At 37.1% G+C, this 22,024-nt stretch overlaps 1 protein-coding gene across 1 annotated transcript; it reads left to right on the top strand.

Annotated features, from left to right (window-relative positions):
• The first annotated feature begins 11,438 nt into the window (after nt 1-11,438).
• LOC149402384 (kelch repeat-containing protein At3g27220-like) lies at nt 11,439-16,340 on the top strand. Its single transcript, XM_089609575.1, has 7 exons — nt 11,439-11,847; nt 12,452-12,640; nt 13,617-13,849; nt 14,744-14,914; nt 15,135-15,240; nt 15,306-15,512; nt 15,864-16,340. Exons 1-7 carry the CDS (start codon nt 11,659-11,661, stop codon nt 16,032-16,034), a joined length of 1,266 nt encoding a protein of 421 aa, XP_089465701.1. The 5' UTR covers nt 11,439-11,658; the 3' UTR covers nt 16,035-16,340.
• The last annotated feature ends 5,684 nt before the right edge of the window (nt 16,341-22,024 follow it).

The following is a 22,024-nucleotide window of genomic DNA, read 5'->3' as shown; positions in this document are numbered from 1 at the left end:
ATCTATGCTACCCTTCATGAATGTCATCAGCTAGTCGGGATTTACTAAATTACCATTTTACCCTTCTAGCTGTTATTTCCTCAACTCCTTTGTCGCTTGTGAATAAGTTAGAAACAATGTATATGACGAGGAGCTAACAAGTCACATTGTTTCATCCAAAAGAGTCAGGACTCAATTTGGACACTGGCCAGTTCATTTATTCACACTCCAAGGAACAAAGCATGAGGTGACATACATTGCATTTCAGCAATCTTGTACATGAATTCCATATCTATGAGAACTTCACAAAGTTACTCATGACATTCTCACAACTTAGTACTTCACCAATAGGCCCTGTTCGGAATCACATAGTGAGTCCGAACTTTGACTTTCTCAAATGAGAATACTAAGGTGTGAAATGGCATGTCTCATTTCAGGATTAAGGTAAGCATGATGCAATTCATACATAGTGACTTCGAGACATAAGAGGTTAAATGGTTTGTTCTTATCTTGTCTCTAGAAGTGCACTGGTCAATTCAGTACCTTCGGAAGATACCTAGAAGAACTATAGAGTCTCCAACTCTCAATGCCTCATAACCAGACATCATAGATTCTTCTAACAATCGTACTGAGGTCAATAGTCCTTTGACCCTAAGATTGCGAATATATCGTTTTAAGCAAACTACGAAGAGTTTGTTCATGCAAATCTACATTTGTCTCTTCATAAGTTGTTAAGTTTGTTTATGGACTAAAAGACTAAGGTTTTATCATAAAGCTTCAAACAAAGAAAGAATGATTGAACGTTTCAACTTTATATTAATGAATAAGCAATTACAAGCAAGAGTCTTCGTAAGACTATATGACATCAAATGTACATAAATAGACACTACTACTCTTCTTGTGGGCACCATTGACAACAAACTCCCACTTGACTCAAAGAAGATGTGAGTAGTCCTTCATGCCTAATCCCTCACGATGTTGGTCGAAGACCTTGTTCGCTAGGGCCTTGGTGAATGGATCTGCGAGGTTGTCCACCGTTGAGATCTTCTTCACTTCCACGTCTCCGCGCTGCACGATCTCTCGAATCAAATGGTATTTCCTCTCAATATGCTTAGAGCGCTTATGGCTTCTAGGTTCCTTTGAGTTAGCGACAGCCCCATTATTATCACAATAAAGGGTCATGGGCTCGTCGACGTTTGGAACAACTTACAAATACTTAAGGAACTTTCTAAGCCATACAGCCTCTTTGGATGCTTCACAAGCAGCCACATATTCTGCTTCCATTGTGGAGTCAGCAATGCAAGATTGCTTAATACTTCTCCACACAACAGCTCCACCATTAAGGATGAACACAGATCCCGAAGTGGATTTCCTGGAATCCTTATCCGCTTGAAAATCGGAGTCGGTATATCCCGTCATAGTCAGGTCAGTACCTGAGTATGTAAGCATCAAGTTCCTAGTTCTTCAAAGATACTTAAGAACATGCTTAACAGCAATCCAGTGCTCGGGTCCAGGGTTGGATTGGAAACGGCTAACTACGCCAACGGCGAAACATATATCAGGTCTAGTGCAAAGCATAGCATACATGAGGCTTCCTACGGCAGAGGCGTAAGGAATCTTCCTCATGTCTTCAATCTCTTGTGCAGTCTTGGGAGTCTGGTCCTTAGAGAGTGAAACTCCATGCCTAAAGGATGTTTGACCCCTCTTGCAGTCTTGCATCGAGAAGCGATCCATCACCTTATCAATATAAGATGCTTGAGAGAGCGACAAGGTCCGGTTTTTCCTATCTCGAAAGATTTGGATTCCCAGAATGTATTCGGCTTTTCCTAGATCCTTCATATCGAATTGCTTTGCCAGCCAGACCTTAACCTCAGATAACTTACCCACGTCATTACCAATGAGTAGTATATCATCGACATATAGTACTAGAAACACAACTTTGCCTTCGTGTATTAACTTGTAAACACAAGGCTCATCTATTGACTGTTCAAAGCCGAAGCTCTTTACAGTTTTATCGAATCTAATATTCCATGACCTAGATGCTTGCTTTAGTCCATAAATGGATTTAAGCAACTCACAAACCTTGGTCTCTTGACCTTTATCCACGAAACCGTCTGGTTGAGCCATGTAAATGCGCTCGTCAAGATTGCCATTCAGAAAGGCTGTCTTGACATCCATTTGCCAGATCTCATAGTCGAGAACTGCAGCTATGGATAGGAGTATGCGGATGGATTTAAGCATCGAGACTGGTGAGAAGGTTTCTTCATAGTCAATCCCTTCTTGTTGGGTATAACCCTTCGCCACAAGTCGTGCTTTGAACGTCTCGACGTTCCCATCAGGACCCCTTTTCTTCTTGTATATCCACTTACACCCTACGAGTTTAATCCCTTCAGGAAGGTCTACAAGTTTCCAGACTTTGTTGACATACATCGAGTGCATTTCAACTTTCATGGCGTCAAGCCAAAGGTTTGATTCAGAACAAGCCATCGCTTGGCTATAGGAAACAGGGTCATCAATGTCGGAGACGGCTACAAGAGAGTCTCCATAAGACATGTACCTGTCAGGCTTTTGAGTAGCCCTCCCACTACGTCTAAGTACTACTTGACGAGATTCTGATGAGTTAGGTTGTGTTTCAGTTGGGGTAAGAACAGTTCTTACAGATGAGGTAGAAGCTTCCTCACCCAACTTTTCTTCAAGCACAATTTTGCTTCTAGATTTTGCATCTTTCATAAAGTCCTCCTCGAGGAAACGAGCATTCGTGCTAACGAAAGTCTTATCGTCCTCGGGACTATAGAAAGTAAAACCTTTGGTTTCCTTCGGATATCCTACAAACAGGCACAATTCTGACCTACTAGCCAACTTGCTAGTCTTTTGCTTCAGCACGTGTGCAGGGCAACCCCAAATTCGGATGCGGCCAACATTCACTTCACGGCCAGTCCATCGTTCATAAGGAGTACCAGGAACCGTTTTAGACGGAACTTGGTTCAGAATGTAAGCGGCTGTTTTGAGGGCATATCCCCAAAAGGAAGGAGGGAGTGATGAGTAACTCATCATTGATCTAACCATCTCCATTAGAGCTCGGTTCCTTCTCTCTGACACTCCGTTTTTTTGAGGTGTGCCAGGTGCGGTAAGCTGAGAAGCGATACCTTCTTCTTTAAGAAAGTCATCGAACTCTCCAGACATATACTCACCACCTCGATCGGATCGAAGGGTTTTGATCACTTTGCCAGTTTGCTTTTCCACTAAAGCCCTAAAGACCTTAAATACGTTTAAGGTCTCGGATTTGTGTTTAAGCAAATAGACAAACCCATATCGCGAGTAATCATCGGTGAAGGTAACGAAGTATTCGTATCCTCCACGTGCCTGTTGGCTGAGCGGACCACATACATCAGAATGTATTAGTTCCAGCAACTCAGTGGCTCTTCGACCCTTATCGGAGAAAGGTCGCTTAGTCATTTTTCCTTCTATGCAGGATTCACAAGTAGGTAGTGAACCTATTGCAGAGTCTTGGAGTGGACCGTCCCTCACAAGTCTCTTAATCCTATCTAGACTGATATGACCAAGTCTTAAGTGCCATAGGTATGTTGATTTTGTTAGATCGGAGGATTCAGAAAGTTTGATCCTCTTTGGCTCCCTAATTAGATCATTATCTATTTCGGTGTCTAAAAGGGAAGGTTGAGTGGGATAGATGTAGAAAAGAGCATTCTTCATACATGCATCAGTGACAAAAGAATTATCAGGAAACGAAATACGAATTCCATTCTTAATGAACTTTAAACAATAATCTTGCTCAAGAAGACGAGCAACGGATATTAAGTTCTTCCCAAAGGTAGGAACAAAATAAACATTATTCAAGTTTAAAGTGCGGTCTTCAAAAGACATCGTCACGGATCCCACAGCCTTTGCAGACACCAGGCTCCCATCACCCCATTTGAAACAGAACTCGCCTTCCTCTAAGCTTTTGGTTTTCTTGAAACCATTCAAGGAACAACAAATATGGTTAGTAGCAGCGGAGTCAAGAATCCACGTTGATACATTATCAGCTACTAAGCATGCTTCGGTAACTAGTACAATACTATGTTCCTTTGCTTTGAGATTGGCAGGACAGTTCTTTTTATCGGCCTTGTAAGGTCTCTTCACAGTTCCAGAGGCGGAGGCTTTTTGCTCAGTAGCATGTGCCTCTCCTTGATTCCTCTTTCTCTTAGTGAAACCTACAGCAGTGTGAAGTTCCTCCATAAGCTTGGTAACAGTGTACTCTAGCTTGTTAATGGAGTAGTTTATCTTGAAGGTATCAAGAGATGCGGGGAGAGTTTCTAAGATCACATCTATGACATTCTTCCCATCAATCTCAGATCCTAGGATTTCCATTTTACTCAGATGACTAATGATCAATATCATAAAGTCTCCAACAGGAGTCCTAGCCTTCATGCGACAGTTCATAAATTGTCGGACTGCTTTTTTTGCCTTGCTTGACGCCCTTGCCCTCTCAATCATCTCAAGGAGATTGTAGAGCATTTCGGCGGCAGTCTCGATGTCACGATGTTGCTCTTTCAGCATATTGTTCATAGATGCCAAGATATAGCACCTCACAATCTCATCGGATCGAAGCCAGGCCGCTAAGGCGTCATTGTCCTCTTGAGTTGAATCATCATTCGTCAGAGGAGGACACGGGGTGGTGAGTACCCATTTGTGCTTGTTAACGGTAGGTATTATGTCGAGGTTACGTTTCGAGTCTATGTAGTTTTCGTTTTCGAGTTTGTTCGAGGAAAGAAAGATTGAGAGATGGTTGAGAGACATATTGCCTATAAAAGTTGAAACAAGTTTATGATTAGTCTTTGGTTTAGGATTTAAGTTTGTTTAAGACTTTATAAAATCCAAAGGTGTTATAAACCAAACGATAATTTACTCCTTCGAGGGAAGGCCGCAAAAAATCTCCATTTATAAGTAAATGACACATCATTAATGCTTAGCCAAGATGTCAATACATCAACATTGACTAGCCACCTTGTAAACTGGTTTGATCACTCACATCCTTTCGCAGGGCCTCGAGGGAGGATTACTAGGGGTTGAGTCTAAGTGTGTAACCAACCACTTAGTCCAAGAGATCGACTTTGAAAAACAATCCACCGAGGGGAGGCCTTGCCATCATCGTCTCACTCTCGGACGTAGCTCATTGAGCAATGATCAGAGCAAAGCGCCCTTGAGTACTCTCATTTAAGAGAGGGCCACGAGGGTGACTCTTAGTCCGGCGACACTTGCACTTTTCATTAGTGTTGGGGATCGTGGGTTACAAACAACGAATATAACCCTCCCACTTAGTTTTTGGAGTTGGTTCATCGACTCTTATAAGTTCGGAAACAGATTTCCTAGTTAGAGAGCGACAGAGCGGACAACTAGAAGAGAATCCTAGATCGACATGTTCAGAGTAGTATTAGTGCATAAAGGCACAACGTACATACTTGATCTTTTCCTATTTTCTATTTCGGGAAAGTGCATGAGGGAAGTGTGAACTTCAACTCACTCGAACACTTGAAAGTTTGAGATTACACATCTTTTTATTTTTCGGCTTGTCTACAAGGAGACCTCCCACTCAAATTTTCAAGAGCATATAGATTTTGAACATATGTGATATAGATATAGTTTTGAAAACATTTTGAAAATTTATTTGATTTGGATGACAAAATATTTTCAAGTTTGAAAGTGAAAACGGTTTTTCAAAATTCAAACTAGTTTTGTAAAAATTCAATTTCAATTAAACTTTCAAAAATCAAAAACATTTTAATCTTACACATCATGTTTATAATCATATGAAAAACATTTTTGCTCAAGAAAATTTTCTCATTAGAGTTCTATAACTCATGGTAGTGGGGTTTGAAAATCCGGATTTCTAAAAAAACTGGAGTTTCAGACAGCCGCGCACCTCGGAGTAAAATCGCCATATCTGGCGGCTCCGATGTCCTTTTGAGCCGAAACCGGTGGCATTGGACAGAGGACATGCAGAGCTTTAATTTGAGTCAAGAATAATTAAATTTAGATTTCTGAGCAGAGAGTTATGCCACTTTTAATGCGGGTTTAATCCAGCTCGAAGAAAAAGAAATAAATTAAAGCTTGGTCCTTTTTAGGTGCGAAAAAGAATCAAGTGTAACGGAACGTTTTAAGATGTTGTTTAAAGCTTTTATTTGTGTTTTATTAGCAGGGTAATAACATAGAATAAAAGAAATAACAACATGCATAAAATGATTCAAGTAAAAATAAGAAACTAGCAAGACAATATAACTAGTCACAAAATTTTACTCGAAATTTCTCAAACCTTTAAAACACGTTTTTCAATATAAAAAATTAAAAACTTTTAGAACTGATTCTAATGTGTTTTAAAAACATCCCAAACTCATAGAAAATCAACATGCTTTTTAATTTAAAGACAAGAGCATTAAATTTAAAAAAAATCTAAGATTACAATTCTAACTTGTCATAAAATTAGTAAACTTTCGAAAACGATTTTCAAGCTCATAATTTTAAATACATGTACTTGCTAATCTTTGACCATAGCTCTGATACCATTTGTTGGAATCAATATAGGGTTTAAGAAAATAATTAACGCTTCGGGAAGCGGCGGAATTTTAAAAAATTTTCTTTTACAAGTAAAAACGGTTTTTACTAACCTAGACAAGTGCAAGTACATGTAATTAAAAAACTATTATGAGCTAAGAAGCTTACTAACCTTTCTTGAAGCTTGATCTTTGAGAAGCTCTTAGAAAGTTGCAACGCTCGTCTCCCCTCGCAGCACGTCCCTCTTTCTTTCCTCGGCACCTCGAGCAACCACGAAAGTTTCTATCACTAAATCACTCGAGAGAAAAGGAATTAGTGAGTGGGCACTTTTAAACACGACGACTCGAGAACAAGTCTCAAAGTCGAAGAGCTAAAACCACTAGGTCAAATGAGTACCTAGGTGCCAAAACAAAAGCAAAAATAACTAGAGAGAGAGAGAGAGAGGATTTCGGCCAAGTTCTAGAGAGAGAGTCTATCAATCTCTTAAAGTTGGGATGAATGAAATGCGAGGAATGAGGCTCCTATTTATAGGAGGAGGATTACCTTCAAAAGGTAGTTTCCTCTTTTCCTATTGCCTTGCACGTCCAACATGCCTCATGAAGGCTTAGGATTTGTTTCCTCATTTGATTTCCTCTTAGTTGGCCGAAAATGCACTTTCCTTCTTAAGGAAATCTGTTTCCTCTTTTTCTTTTGGCAAGTATCTTCATACATCAATGCACAAAATAAACTCTCTTTCCCACTATGGCATGAACGAAATTCAGCCTTATTTTCCTTGGGTTGGACGAAATTTGAGCTTCTAGAAGGAGCTTCTAGATGTTTCTTCATTTGTTCATGACAACATAAGAAAAGCCCATTAAGAATTTTCAAGTAAAATTCTATGAAATGAAATTAATCCTCAAGGCCCAATAAACTATTAATGGCTGAGTGTTTTAAGTTTCATTTGTCATCAAATGACTTTGTCAAAAAAAAATTTATTGACATTCATTTCGTCCTATGTCCAAAAGGACAAAAATACCCTTTTGACAATTTTCGAAAAAACTCGTCTCGTTTTTGTTTTGGCTTAGCTTCTAGTTTAACTATTCCTACTCGATGTGATTCGTGACAGTGACCTCATGGACCCAAATGAACAAAGGTTGAGCTAAACACTTGGACTCAAAAGTTCACAAACCTTTTCCAAGTTTAGCTTAATGCCAACTGACTCCACTAAAGAGTTGACACTGAAAATCTCTCGGTTCAAATGAATTTATTTTCTACTCAAGAATTCGACCAAATTATGATGAGCGGATCCACTGAATATTATCTATGCTACCCTTCATGAATGTCATCAGATAGTCGGGATTTACTAAATTACCATTTTACCCTTCTAGCTGTTATTTCCTCAACTCCTTTGTCGCTTGTGAATAAGTTAGAAACAATGTATATGACGAGGAGCTAACAAGTCACATTGTTTCATCCAAAAGAGTCAGGACTCAATTTGGACACTGGCCAGTTCATTTATTCACACTCTAAGGAACAAAGCATGAGGTGACATACATTGCATTTCAGCAATCTTGTACATGAATTCCATATCTATGAGAACTTCACAAAGTTACTCATGACATTCTCACAACTTAGTACTTCACCAATAGGCCCTGTTCGGAATCACATAGTGAGTCCGAACTTTGACTTTCTCAAATGAGAATACTAAGGTGTGAAATGGCATGTCTCATTTCAGGATTAAGGTAAGCATGATGCAATTCATACATAGTGACTTCGAGACATAAGAGGTTAAATGGTTTGTTCTTATCTTGTCTCTAGAAGTGCACTGGTCAATTCAGTACCTTCGGAAGATACCTAGAAGAACTATAGAGTCTCCAACTCTCAATGCCTCATAACCAGACATCATAGATTCTTCTAACAATCGTACTGAGGTCAATAGTCCTTTGACCCTAAGATTGCGAATATATCGTTTTAAGCAAACTACGAAGAGTTTGTTCATGCAAATCTACATTTGTCTCTTCATAAGTTGTTAAGTTTGTTTATGGACTAAAAGACTAAGGTTTTATCATAAAGCTTCAAACAAAGAAAGAATGATTGAACGTTTCAACTTTATATTAATGAATAAGCAATTACAAGCAAGAGTCTTTGTAAGACTATATGACATCAAATGTACATAAATAGACACTACTACTCTTCTTGTGGGCACCATTGACAACAACCTTCAGTGTACGCGTAGATCGGTTCGGTGTCGAGCGCATTATAGCATGTGTACCACGATGTGCACTAATAAGTGATGTCGTGGGGTAAGATCAAGCCGACTACGACATGCATGTTCAAAACTTCCAACAATCGTACAGGGGGGCATTTAATGTGGTGCTAATATTACGACTTTCAAGAAAATCAACCGAGTTTCATCCAACCGGACGTCCGTCTAGATTTTATTGATATATTTCATTTTATATTGTAACTATATGTTTGTAGAGCCTATTTGTTTCATGAACGATTTGGTGGTATGTCATTTAGTATGGAACATTTATGCTAGATATGTTTGATTTCAAGTGTTTTAAATTTAGACTATATTTACAAATTTATATGTATTCGTTTATTTTGCAACATTATTTCTGTTCGGTTTTCCTTAAAAAACGGCATTTCATTTGCCCTTTTTCACATTTTTTCCATTCGATTTTCCGTCGGCATGTCGGTTTTCCGTAAATTAGAATGCTCGAAAAGGCAACGAAAACGGCATTTAAATCCTTGCTCTTATCTTCTCTCTCTCTCTCTCTCTCTCTCTCTCTCTCTCTCTCTCTATCTCTCTCTCTCTCTTTGAGAATCACCGTCAATACCTCGACGTAGGTCCGGGATAATCCTTTGTTCCTCACATATACTAGCAAGTGCATCAAAGATGCAGTTGTCGTTTCGTCCGAGAGAACACAATTACCGCGAGCAAACATAGTAATGATGAGGAACGCATTTTTGCTATGCTACTAATACTTGCTTCGGCATTCCTCTCTCTCTCTCTCTCCCCCCGCGAATTCCTTTCATGATCGCTTCATGCGATTTTCCTTTTCTTTCTCTGTGCGTTTTTTTTCTTCTCATGCTTGGTTCGTTGTTTCACGCGGCTAAGTGATAAGGAGAAGAAAGACTTTGTTCTCCAAAGGATAAGGGTGAATACATGTTTCAAAATTTGTAATTTAATCCTTCTTAATTTGCAAATTAATCCTTCCTTGTTTCTATCTCTACAGATTTCCTCCACAAACAACTTTTATTTTCTCAAACTTTTTCAAATGAGTGCTTATTTTATTCCTTTCCCAAGATATGGAAAACATGACCAAAAAATTGATTAAATAATTTTCCCTTAATATTTATTTTATGTATAATTTATTTAAGTTCGTTGGAATATATTTTCACATTCGCCGTCCTTCGCAAATTCTCGAAAATAGTCCAAAACCGGATCGACCTTAAATGTCCTTAAATTCCATTATCGGTTTATTTTCATCCCTTTGAGAAACTTCTTTTACAACATTTGACTTAAAAATTCGAGATATTACAGAAATTCACTATACCAATAAGTAGTTAATAGCACAACAATGGACTTATATGAACAAACCATGTCTCAATGTCATTTTTCTATTACTACTCATGAATTCTAATTCAGGATCCCTTGAATCTAAGATCCCCTCAATTTCACTCGCAAACACTCTCTAATGTTTGATATTTTTCGATGTCAACGCTCGTGAAACCTTCAATCACAAAATCACAAAATCCAATAACTCTCTAACACTAAGATGTCTGGAAAAGTGCTTAAAGAATTACACCACACACATCAAACAATTAGTTTTTCAATCCGCCGATTGTGCACGTCTAAGAACCCTAAAAGTATTTTAGTAGTCAACACCTATAAAAATCGATACAAGATTTTCGTATCCATACATGCGAAGAGAACCAATGTAGGAAGTCTTCCGCGAATCATTCTGGCAATACAAGAAACTTACCGAAAATACAGATTTGTACACAATGATCAAGATATCTCAATATATCCTGGAGAATGTTATCCGACATCTTACCAAACTAACTTTCGGTAAAAAATAAGCCAACAAAACAATTAACAACAAAGTTCATTAAGGGTATTATAGTCTTTCCACAAGTAATTTAGTAATAGATTTGTCAAAATTTTAAATTTTGGTTTTTTTTTAGTAATTGTCAAATAAATTGTATTATTATTGCCAAAATCCATAAACTTAAATGTAAGAAAATTAGCCAAAATTATTTAAAATCGTTATTTTGGTTATCTTTTTTAAGCGTTCACGTAAACTAATAAATAAAGGGTCAAGCGGCTATATAGCCAAATAGAACTTAAGCTTTTGCAAAATAGCCATAGTTTGTCAACTATATGCAAACTAGCCAAAGTAAGATTAATCTATGCTGGATTAAATTTAATCCCAATGAACTATAAAGACAGAATATAAGTTTTATGAAGGCTGGATTATAATTAATCAAGGCAGGATTTAAAGTCGTAGTACTTTCAATTGGCTATTTTGCTATACCTAATGAAACTATGGCTATTTTGCAAAAGTCATAATTTGAATTGGCTATTTCATACCATTTTTCATTGCCAAATAGAACTTAAGTTTTTGCAAAATAGCCATAGTTTGTCAACTATATGCAAACTAGCTAAAGTAAGATTAATCTAAGCTGTATTAAATTTAATCCCAACGAACTATAAAGACAGAATATAAGTTTTATGAAGGCTGAATTAAAATTAATCGATGTAAGATTAAAAGTTGTAGTATTTTTAATTGACTATTTTGCTATAACTAATGAAACTATGACTATTTTGCAAAAGTTACCGTTTGAATTGACTATTTCAATGGTTTCTTAGAATCCTCCTAAATTTTCCAACTCATTTCGCGCGACAGTCTAAAAAGGAAAGTCGGTGACAGCCTTGTCCTCCACAATTTCACATCTCTAATCATTTCATCTCCACACTCCTATTCCATAAAAAAAAAAAAAAAAAAAAAAAAAAAAAAAAGAAGAAGAAGAAGAACACAGTGCGATCGTGTGAACGTCAAAACAATATTTACTCTCGTGCGTTTGCATATATATACACACAGGGAATAAATAGCTCTTGAAAAACAAACAAATAGATGAGAGATGGTCAGGGCGGTCTCAGTAAGGCACAGAGTAGCGAGTCTCTTGGCGACTCTGTGCTTTAGCCTCCTGGGTATCGCCATCGTCGCCGATTTCTTCTGGGCTTCGTCCCCGAACTTCGTGTCTCCGTACCTTTCCACGTGGGATCAACCAGAGGATACACCCCACACCACCTTGGTTTTGCCCACATATGTGAGAAATTTTTTTATTTGGATCGATTTCGGTTGTTTGATGTGGATTCTTAACTGAGGTTTCTTTGCTTGCTATGGAAGTGCTTTGATTCGTTTCAATTTCTGAATTTGGTAGGACATTGGTGGGACATGGCTTGGGGATTTTGTTATAGCTGAAAACGATTAGGGATTTTTTTTTTATTTTTTTTATTTTTTTTTATTTTTTATTTTTTCCGGATCTTGAGTTTATTTGGGCAATTTTTTCATTTGATTTCCCAAGAGTATCTATGCACCATTTCCATATTTTTTTTTTCTATTTTATTTAGAATAGCAAATCATGAATTGATTGGGATCTACTGGTTTTGAGTCCAGGTTTCGTCTGGCTATTGTGACGGTTTTTACTCATTAGAATGTAGCTCACATAGTTTTGGTTCAAGAAAAGTATAGGAATTAAGATTCCACCTACTTAGATGATTGAATTAATTTTCAGAAACCAATAGACCATCCTTATGCTTAATGTAGCTGTGTTGCTAGGATCTTTTGGAGTGGAAAATCGATTGTTGAGCTCTTATTTCATCCCTATGATACTTAAACGGCGACTAATGCCCAATTGATGTTGGCAATAGGAGAGACCTCCGAGCGTGAAGAACGGGAGTGTTTCTGGGAGAATTCTGTCGGCAACATTTGCCGATCTTCCAGCACATGAGTTGGAATGGGAGCAGATGGCTTCTGCTCCAGTTCCTCGTCTCGACGGGGCTGCCATTCAAATAAAAGATCTTCTCTTTGTGTTCGCTGGATACGGCACCATCGACCTTGTAAGAACCTTGCTCCCGTACTTTTATCATCAGGTGTCTATGATATGCAATCCAAGCATACGCATGATTGTCTAAAAAAAAATATTCACAAAGTGATTCAAGGGTCATTGTAATCGTTGATTTGCTTTTATTCTCCACAAAATCATGATTGCAAAAAGGCGAAGTACATCGTCATTCGATTCCAATGGATTCAAGAACGAGAAAAAGAACGACTGCCTAGTTTTAGCATTTCTATTTTAGTACCGATAAATGTTTTTTTTTTAGTTGAGAAATGTTTTTAAAATTATACGACTTCTAGCTAGAACATCAACGTAGACCTAAATGGTCATATTGAATTGGATCCAGAGTCTTAATAATGCGTAAAACCTGCATTTTTTTTTACGATCTTCGATATAGAAGAAAGAGTTCAGGAAATACTAAATGGGGAGATAATATATGCGTACTTTATGGAAATGCAACTGAAGTAAATGAGGCTGCAATTCGGTACATTGAATGTTTCCCCACTTCCAGAATATTACATGTGGCTATTTAGATCCATGAGAATATTATATGGGTCCAGTAGATATATAGCCATATTTACCTGTATGGTTTGCTATTTAACCAACTTTTAGTAATTATTTGGTAAATAGTCAACCTTTGTGTAATCATTTGTAAATAGTTGTAAGTAACAGTTGTAAGTATAGTGTAAATAGTTTTAACTAGTGGTAACTGCAATAAATGTTGACTATTTACCAGAGGTTGGCTAAATAGCAATTTAAAAGTGTAAATATGGCTAGTTTGCTAATTATTTGATATTAATATCCGCACAAAGCAATTGAAACTATGGTGGTTTAAGTGACAAAACAATTGATTTTGGGTTAAATCCCCCTACTATTAACTAGGGCAAGCATGTTTTCCATAATATATGTTATTATTATTTGGTGTGTGAAATTTGTAAACTACTCTTCTCCATTTTCTTTTGGTTCGTAATGAATAGGTTCATTCTCACGTGGACGTCTACAATTTTAGCGACAAGACATGGGGAGGAAGATTTGATATGCCTAAAGAAATGGCACATTCACATCTGGGGATGGTCACAGACGGAGCAAGATATATTTACGTTGTGACTGGACAATATGGGCCTCAGTGCAGAGGGCCCACTGTCCATACGTTTGTGCTCGACACCAAGACTAGGACGTGGCAGGACATGCCTCCCTTACCTGTTCCAAGGTATCTGTTTTCTTTTTTTCCTAGCATTCACAAATTTGATTTCTGCGAAGATAGCGCCACAAATTCTATATATTGTTCTTTATGTCGTTCAATTCTAGAAATTCAACATTCAGTATGTTCTATGATAAACTATTGTATTGCTAAAATTACGTACTAAATTATGAAGTGTTTTATTTATCTTAATAGAACCATACCCTGATGATTATTCTTAGCTCCATCCAGTTTTGATTGGGAAGGATGATGGGCAGTAATTTGAAACTTACGATCCGTGTTTCTGTTAGACCCGGATGTGTAAACTAGTGTTTTATTCATTCAATTACTTTTGTATTTATTTATTTAATGCTGTTGTAGTATAAATGTCATTAGGGCTGCTCGTTAGAGTTAGTAGAACGGTAGAGATTTGTTTCAATAGTATCAGTTTTGTTTATTATTTTATTTGCGAAGTTTGGGATTGAACGGAAATAAACCCAAATTAGAAATCTATTTTTTCAATTGCTTGGTAAGTGTCCTCATGAGTATTCCTTCTATTTTTTTTTTTTTTTTTTTTTTTCTTTTTTGTCAGAATGGAGACTACTATGTGAATTAGACATGCTATTTTTTTTTTACTTTGGAATGCACAATAGAATGTGTGTATTAGTCAGCACTCTGAGTGAGACTGAATAAGTAAATCAGTCGGACTTCTTGAATTCCTTGCCCCTGTCAGAATAATGGATGCATTTTGTTAAGAGATTAGTATATCTTTAATGGTTCGTTATTTGAGTTTCAAAGAAGGATTTAGCAATGGTATTTACATACATATCTTATAATCATTCGGTTCTCGTCACGAGAACGCATAACACATTTCTGGTTTTTATTTTTATTTTAAAATTAACGTAAATGGTCTACGGTTTTCAGGTACGCACCTGCAACACAGCTATGGAGGGGTAGACTCCATGTGATGGGAGGTAGCAAGGAGAACCGACACACTCCCGCATTAGATCATTGGAGTCTTTCTGTCAAGGACGGTAAAGCCTTGGAAACCGAATGGCGTACGGAAATCCCGATCCCCCGTGGAGGACCTCATAGGTAGGTTTGCGCTCCATGTTGAAACACAAGCTATGCTCCTACTTAGTACTTAAATCAAGAGATTTTGTTGTCGTATTTATGTGTATTGAGTTCTATTTCTTTATAATACACTTTATCTTGAGTTGGTAATTCAGTTAAAGCCTTCGAAAGTAGATTTGTCAAGTAAATCTCACTCTTTTACTTTTTTACTTTTTTCCTTTTTTTATTGATTTCTTAATAGGGCTTGTATTGTGTTCGAGGACCGACTCTATGTAATTGGTGGTCAGGAAGGTGACTTTATGGCAAAACCCGGCTCGCCCATCTTCAAATGTTCACGGAGGAATGAGGTAATGCAGCTATGAATTTTATGCGTCAATATTGTTAGTGTTTTTGACGTTTTTGGGTGTTTCAGGTTGTATATGGCGACGTGTACATGCTGGATGATGAGATGAAGTGGAAAGTTCTACCTCCAATGCCGAAACCAGATTCCCATATTGAGTTTGCTTGGGTCATCGTTAACAATTCTTTTCTCATCATCGGAGGCACAACCGACAAGCACCCCAATACCAAAAGAATGATTTTGAACCGAGAAATATTCCAGTTCAACTTGAATAAAATGGTTAGTTCCAACTCTCCCTATTATTGTCATCCAAAAGTTTCATCCCAGAGGTTTATCGTAATCTATTTAATTTAATTTAATTTAAAAAGTGGTACACATGAGACTCTTGAATTCAAGTTCGAAATCCATTTCTGTACATGCTCATTTCATCCATATAGCCTCTACAGCTCGTTAAAATCTAATGTGATGTAGTTAATGACGGCGTTTGAAAAGCCTACGATCAAATTATTTTGCCATTTATAAGAAAGTGATATCGAGTTTACTTATTTACGGAATTTGATTATTTGTTTCTCCTCATTCATTTTTGTTGTAGCGATTCGTTTTATTAATCATTATTATTATTTTTTGCAGGAGTGGTCTGTGATTGGAAAATTACCGTTCCGGGTGAAAACAACGCTAGTTAGCTATTGGGAAGGATGGTTATATTTTACATCTGGGCAACGAGACAGGGGACTGGACGATCCAACGCCGAAGAAAGTCATCGGAGAATTGTGGAGAACCAAGCTAAAATTGAACCATTGATTTACCCACTTGTCTTCTAAACCGCGGCCAAAGTAGAACATGTATTGTATTGTATCATTCTTTTTCTTTACAGATAGTTCAAGTAATCGGTGTTAGAAAGAAGCACATAATCGCAGTGGAATTCGTTGCATGTAATCATCTAGCAACGCTGTCATTTTTTCCATAAGCGCTGTCATCGTCGCCATTCTATTTTGCAGAATATTAGGTAACAACATATTAGAGGGTTACAGTCTGTTCTCACAAGTTGTCAATATTTGTTCGAAAATGACATGTTTAAGTTGCAATATACTTGGAGTTTATTGTTTTCTTCTTCTATTTAGTATAGAGTTGATATGAAACTTCTATGTTTGAGATCTCTCATTGATACAAAATAGTAAGAAAGTGCCAAGGAAAATGAACATCGTACCTTTTTGTTTTCTGTTTTACCAGATGTGAAAATGGTTATTTTATGGATTCAGTAATTATTATTTGTCGTGGTTGATGATACGTCAAAGCACTTGTCTCTATAAGACGTAAAGAAAAACGAAAGGTTCAGAAAACATAAATTAATAAATGAAGTGCTGATTCATTTCTCAGTCACTTTTTTTTTTCCCCAACCCCGTGCCCAGTGGTGTAAAGTGTAAATAAACACAGCTGCTTGAGCTACTCAAAGGCTCCACTCGTTAAATTTCGTTCCCGCTCGGCTCGTCATATAAAAAAAGTTTATATGGTTACTAGGGCTTGACATGCCATGAATTCTCTTGAAAGAGAGGGTGCCTTGGGGAACGCGGATAGAGGTGGTACATTTCTTTTGATAAAATAGGCCAACCTAGCTTGAGCTATGACCGCATGCATTGAAGAATGTGCGATAAAGCTTGTTAAATAACATGATATTAACTTTTGATTGCATTTAGTGTCACTAAAGAATAAGATTGAGCTTTTCTCAAGATCAAGTTATAAACTTCTCTCTCTCTCTCTCTCTCTCTCTCTCTTTTCCTTCCAATTATAAACTAATTCTGTATGAGTTTTAGACGGAACACCGAGACTCAACTATAAAAAGGTTCGACAGGGCTGTAAATGAACACTAAAAAAATCCCTGAATACTCGAGTTTGAAGACTTATACAAGTTTAACCGTACTTATTAAAAGTGTCAAGCTCTTCAATTTTAAACGAAGAATGGTAAAGTTTGGGCTCAGCTTTTCAGTTTCTAACCAAAGCTTAAGGTCAACTTTTCATTTTCTACCAAAGATTGAGCTCAACTTTTTAGTTTCTACTTGGTGTTTTAATAATGAGCTGAGCCTAGAGTATTCTAATAATGAGCTAAGGCCGAAATAAATTAATTAACTATTTAAATTAATTTAATTTACGACGACTTGATGAGTTATTTTCTGAAGTAAATTAAACTAACTTAACCAGTTAATTAATTAACTTTGGTCTGATTGACTATTTTCTTAATAAAATGAAATTTTGGCTATTTTTTAAGTGCAAGGTGGGCTATCGGGCTACTGACCTAATTTCCTCATGTTTAAAATTATGGCAAGAGTTGATAAACAAGGCATGGTACGTTATTTGGCATCGGAATGCACGTTTCTTATTTTGCAGTAGTTTCTTATAGTTTGCAATTATTTTTTACGCATCTTGTCATTTTTAGTCCTTAAAATTCATACCATATATGATATATCAATACATTATGTTGATATAAAAAAAATAGATACAACAATTGTCTTGACAATTATACAACAAATGCCGAAAAGGCTATCGACTATGTTAAGTATAAAGATCAGACTATTCTTTTACTAGACGAATCTCAATACAAGAAGCAATTGTTAAGGGATTCAATACAAGTGAAAATACAATGAAGAGCTCTTTTTATTTTTTATTTTTTATTTTTATTTTTTATCAAATCTGTGTGTAAAAGTGTCCATCCCTTTCTTATCCGGGTCTTCTGTTTTTTATAGAGGGGGTTCAATTTGAACGTGGGTTGACAGACCTACGTTTGTGATAACCATTCGGTATGTTATAAGTAACTACTATCGTAACCGCTTGACGGTTACTTAGCTGGTTATTGAATCTTACGTGGCCAACATAAGTTTGATTTTAGTATTCTTTTATTACTGAGGACCTCTTAGTGTTTTATGATTATGCTGGTCGGTATTCGAAACTCCACTTATGTTCTTGTTCGTTTCTCAGTATATGACACCTCGAACTATATCCTATTCGGTGTTTCGTGGCTGTTCGGTGTTATGAAATTCCGATCATAACACTGCCCTCCAGTTTCTTAGTATTTGTAAATGGTGAGATACTTTATGTGCTCGGTATCTTCATACAATGCCAAACGTTCGAGGTTATGTCACGAGTATTATAACAAAGAAACCATTTGATATTAACCTCATGGTTAGACTTCACGTGTGACGCGTGTCATTCTTTGTTCCATGTGTCGATTCGATGAGATTTGTTATTATTGCGAAGTGACTTTGTCAGTGTCTCATCGTATTTGTGTTGACGATTCGTTTTCAGACCGTTGGATTAAGAAGTATTTTCTAAATCGTTGTGTTAAGTCAATCTCGACTGTTGTTGGTACGTCTCGGACCGACACGGGCAAAACCGTTGTAGCAACCCGCACGACCATCATTCGGCCGACCATGGACTCACTCAGCCAGGGGCTCACCTGGCCATCCATTCCAGCTGGCCGTGGGGTTCACTCGGCCGTCCATTCCAGCCGGCCATGGGGGTTCACTCGGCCGTCCATTCCAGTCGGTCATGGAGCTCACTGTTGGAATTGATCTAGGGTTAAGAAAAAATTTAACGCTTCTAGCAAGTGGCGGAATTTTTTTTTTCTTTAAATGAGTAAAAACGATTTTTACTAACCTAGACAAAGAACAAGCACATAAATCACTCGAGGTAAGATGGAATTAAGTGTGTGGGCACTTTTAAACACAATGACTCAAGAACGAGTCTTAGAGTCGAAGAGCTAAAATAAACACTATGTCAAATGTGGACCTAGGTGACAAAACAAAAACGAAAAGAGTTAGAGAGAGAGAGAGAGAGAGAGAGAGAGAGAGAGAGAGAGAGAGAGAGAGAGAGAGAGAGAAGTGGGCGGCCAAAAATTTATAGAGAGTGAAGCTCTCAATCTCTAAAATTTTGGGATGAGAAACAATGAGAATGAGGGCTCTATTTATAGGAGAAGGATTACCTTCAAAAATGTAGTTTCCTCTTCTATTGTATATCACATATTCATGAGCAAATATTTTTCCCTCCCTTCCTTATGTTACACGGACATGATGCCCTTTAGAAGGCCATGGATTTGTTTCCTTATTTGTCTTGCTTCTCTCTTTAGTCGAAATCCCCTTGCTTCTAGAAGCAAATTTGTCTCCTCATTTTTCTTTTGGCAAGTATCTTCATACATTAATGTATAATAAGCTCTCTTTCTCTATATGATGGTACAAGAAATAGGCCTTCTAGAACATGCTTCTAGATGTTTCTTTATTTGTTCATGACAACATAAGAAAAGCCCATTAAGAATTTTCAAGTAAAATTCCATGAAATGAAATTAATCCTCAAAGCCCAAAATCATCATTATGGCCGAGTGACTCAACTTCATTATCATCATATGACAATAACCAAAAACTTATTTATTGACATTCATACCATCCCATGTCCAAAAAGACAAAATTCCCCTATAGACAATTTTCGTAAAACTTGTCTAGTTCTTGTTTTGACTTAGCTTCTAGTTTAACTAATCCTACGCGAAATAACTTGTGACAGTGACCTCATGGATCCAAATGAACAGAGCTTGAGCTAACATACTTGGACTCAAAAGTTCACAAACCTTTTCCAAGTTTAGCTTAATGTCAACTAACTCCACTAAAGAGTAGACACTGAGAATCTCTCGGTTCAAATGAATTTATTTTCTACTAAAGAATTCAACTTAATTGTGATGAGTGGATCCACTGAATATTATCTATGTTTACCCTTCATGAATATCATCAGCTAGATGGGATTTACAAAATTACCATTTTACCCTTCTAGCTGTTATTTCCTCAACTCCTTTGACGCTTGTGAATAAGTTAGAAACAATGAATTGAGGAGGAGCTAACAAGTCACATTGATTCATCCAAAAGAGTCACGACTCAATTTGGACACTGGCCAGTTCATTTATTCACATTCCAAGGAACAAAGCATGAGGTGATATACATTGTATTTCAGCAATCTTGTACATAAATTCCATATCTATGTGATCTTCACAAAGTTGCTCATGACATCTTCATAATTTAGTACTTCACCAATAGGTCCTGTTCAATTCAGTCTCTAGAAGTGCACTGGTCAATTCAGTATCTTCAAAAGATACCTAGAAGAACTATAGAGTCTACAACTCTCTATGCCCCATAACAAGACATCATAGATTCTCCTAACAATCGTACTGAGATCAATAGTCCTTTGATCCTTAGATTTCAAATATATTTTTTAAGTAAACCATGAAGAGTTTGTTAATGCAAATCTAGATTTGTCTCTTCATATGTTGTTAGGTTTGTTTAAGGACTAAAGACTATAGATTATCATAACGCTTCAAACAGACAAGGAAGAATGAATGAATGTTTCAACTTTTATTAATAATTCAGCAGTTACAAGCAAGAGTCTTCGTGAGACTATATTACATCAAATGTACATAAGTAAAGACTACTACTCTTCTTGTGGGCACCATTGTCAACACTCACTCGGTCGTCCAGTTTCACTCAGCCATCCGGCTCACTCGGTCGTCCATCTCACTCGGCCAATGGCCGAGCGGTCTCTTCAACGGCCGGCCCAAATGCTCTTCACTCCCTATAAATAGGGACCTTGAGTCCTGAAACACTGTCGAACTCCCGAGTCACTCGTTTCACTCATTTTTGGCCTCTTATCCTCTAAAACCTCTATATGTTGGAATTGATCTAGGATTAAGGAAAATTAACGCTTCTAACAAGCGGCGGAAAATAAAAAATTTCTTTAAACAAGTAAAAACGATTTTTACTAACCTAGACAAAGAGCAAGTACATGTTACTTTTAAATTAAAACTATCTAAGAGCAATTATACGTTTACTAACCTTTTTGTAGCTTGATCGTTGAGAAGCTTGTGGAGGTTGAATTGCTCGTGTCCCCACGCAGCTCGTCTTTCTTCGTTCTTCGGGAACTCGAGTAACCACGAAAGTTTCTATCGCATAAATCACTCGAGATAAGAAGGAATTAGTGTGTGGGCACTTTTAAACACGACAACTCAAGAACAAGTCTTAGAGTCGAAGAGCTAAAATGAAACACTAGGTCAAATGTGGACCTAGGTGCCAAAACAAAAACGAATGGAATTAGAGAGATAGAGAGAGAGGCGGCCACAATTCTAGAGAGAGAAGCTCTCAATCTCTAAATTTTTTGGAATGAGAAACAATGAGAATGAGAGCTCTATTTATAGGAGAAGGATTACCTTCAAAAGGTAGTTTCCTCTTCTCTATAGAATATCACATATTCATGAGCAAATATTTGCCTCTCTTTCTCTCCATGTGGATGTCCAAGACTTACCATGCAAGTCCTTGGATTTGTTTCCTCTTTTGCTTTCTCCCTAGTTGGCCGTGTGACTCATTTCCTCTTAGAGGAAATTTGTTTTCTCTTTTTCTTTTGGCAAGTATCTTCATACATTAATGCATAAAATTAATCTCTTTCCCTCTCTTGTTTTGGACGGCCAAGGGTTTCTAGAAGGAGCTTCTAGATGTTTCTTCATTTGTTCATGACAACATAAGAAAAACCCATTACGAATTTTCAAGTAAAATTCCATGAAATGAAATTAATCCTCAAGGCCCAATTTTCTCAATATGGCCGAGTGGTCTAAGTGAATTGTCATCATATGACAATGTCAAAAAACTTATTTATTGACATTCATTTCATCACATGTCCGAAAAGACAAAAATACCCTTTAGATAATTTTCTTAAAACTTGTCTAGTTCTTGTTTTGACTTAGCTTCTTGTTTAACTAATCCTACTCGAAA

The sequence above is a fragment of the Urtica dioica genome, chromosome 3 (assembly GCF_054948205.1).
Source record: "Urtica dioica subsp. dioica isolate 48M chromosome 3, U.dioica_male_clone48M_v1_H2, whole genome shotgun sequence".
NCBI lineage: Eukaryota > Viridiplantae > Streptophyta > Magnoliopsida > Rosales > Urticaceae > Urtica > Urtica dioica.
This window is presented reverse-complemented; position numbering and strand designations above follow the sequence as displayed.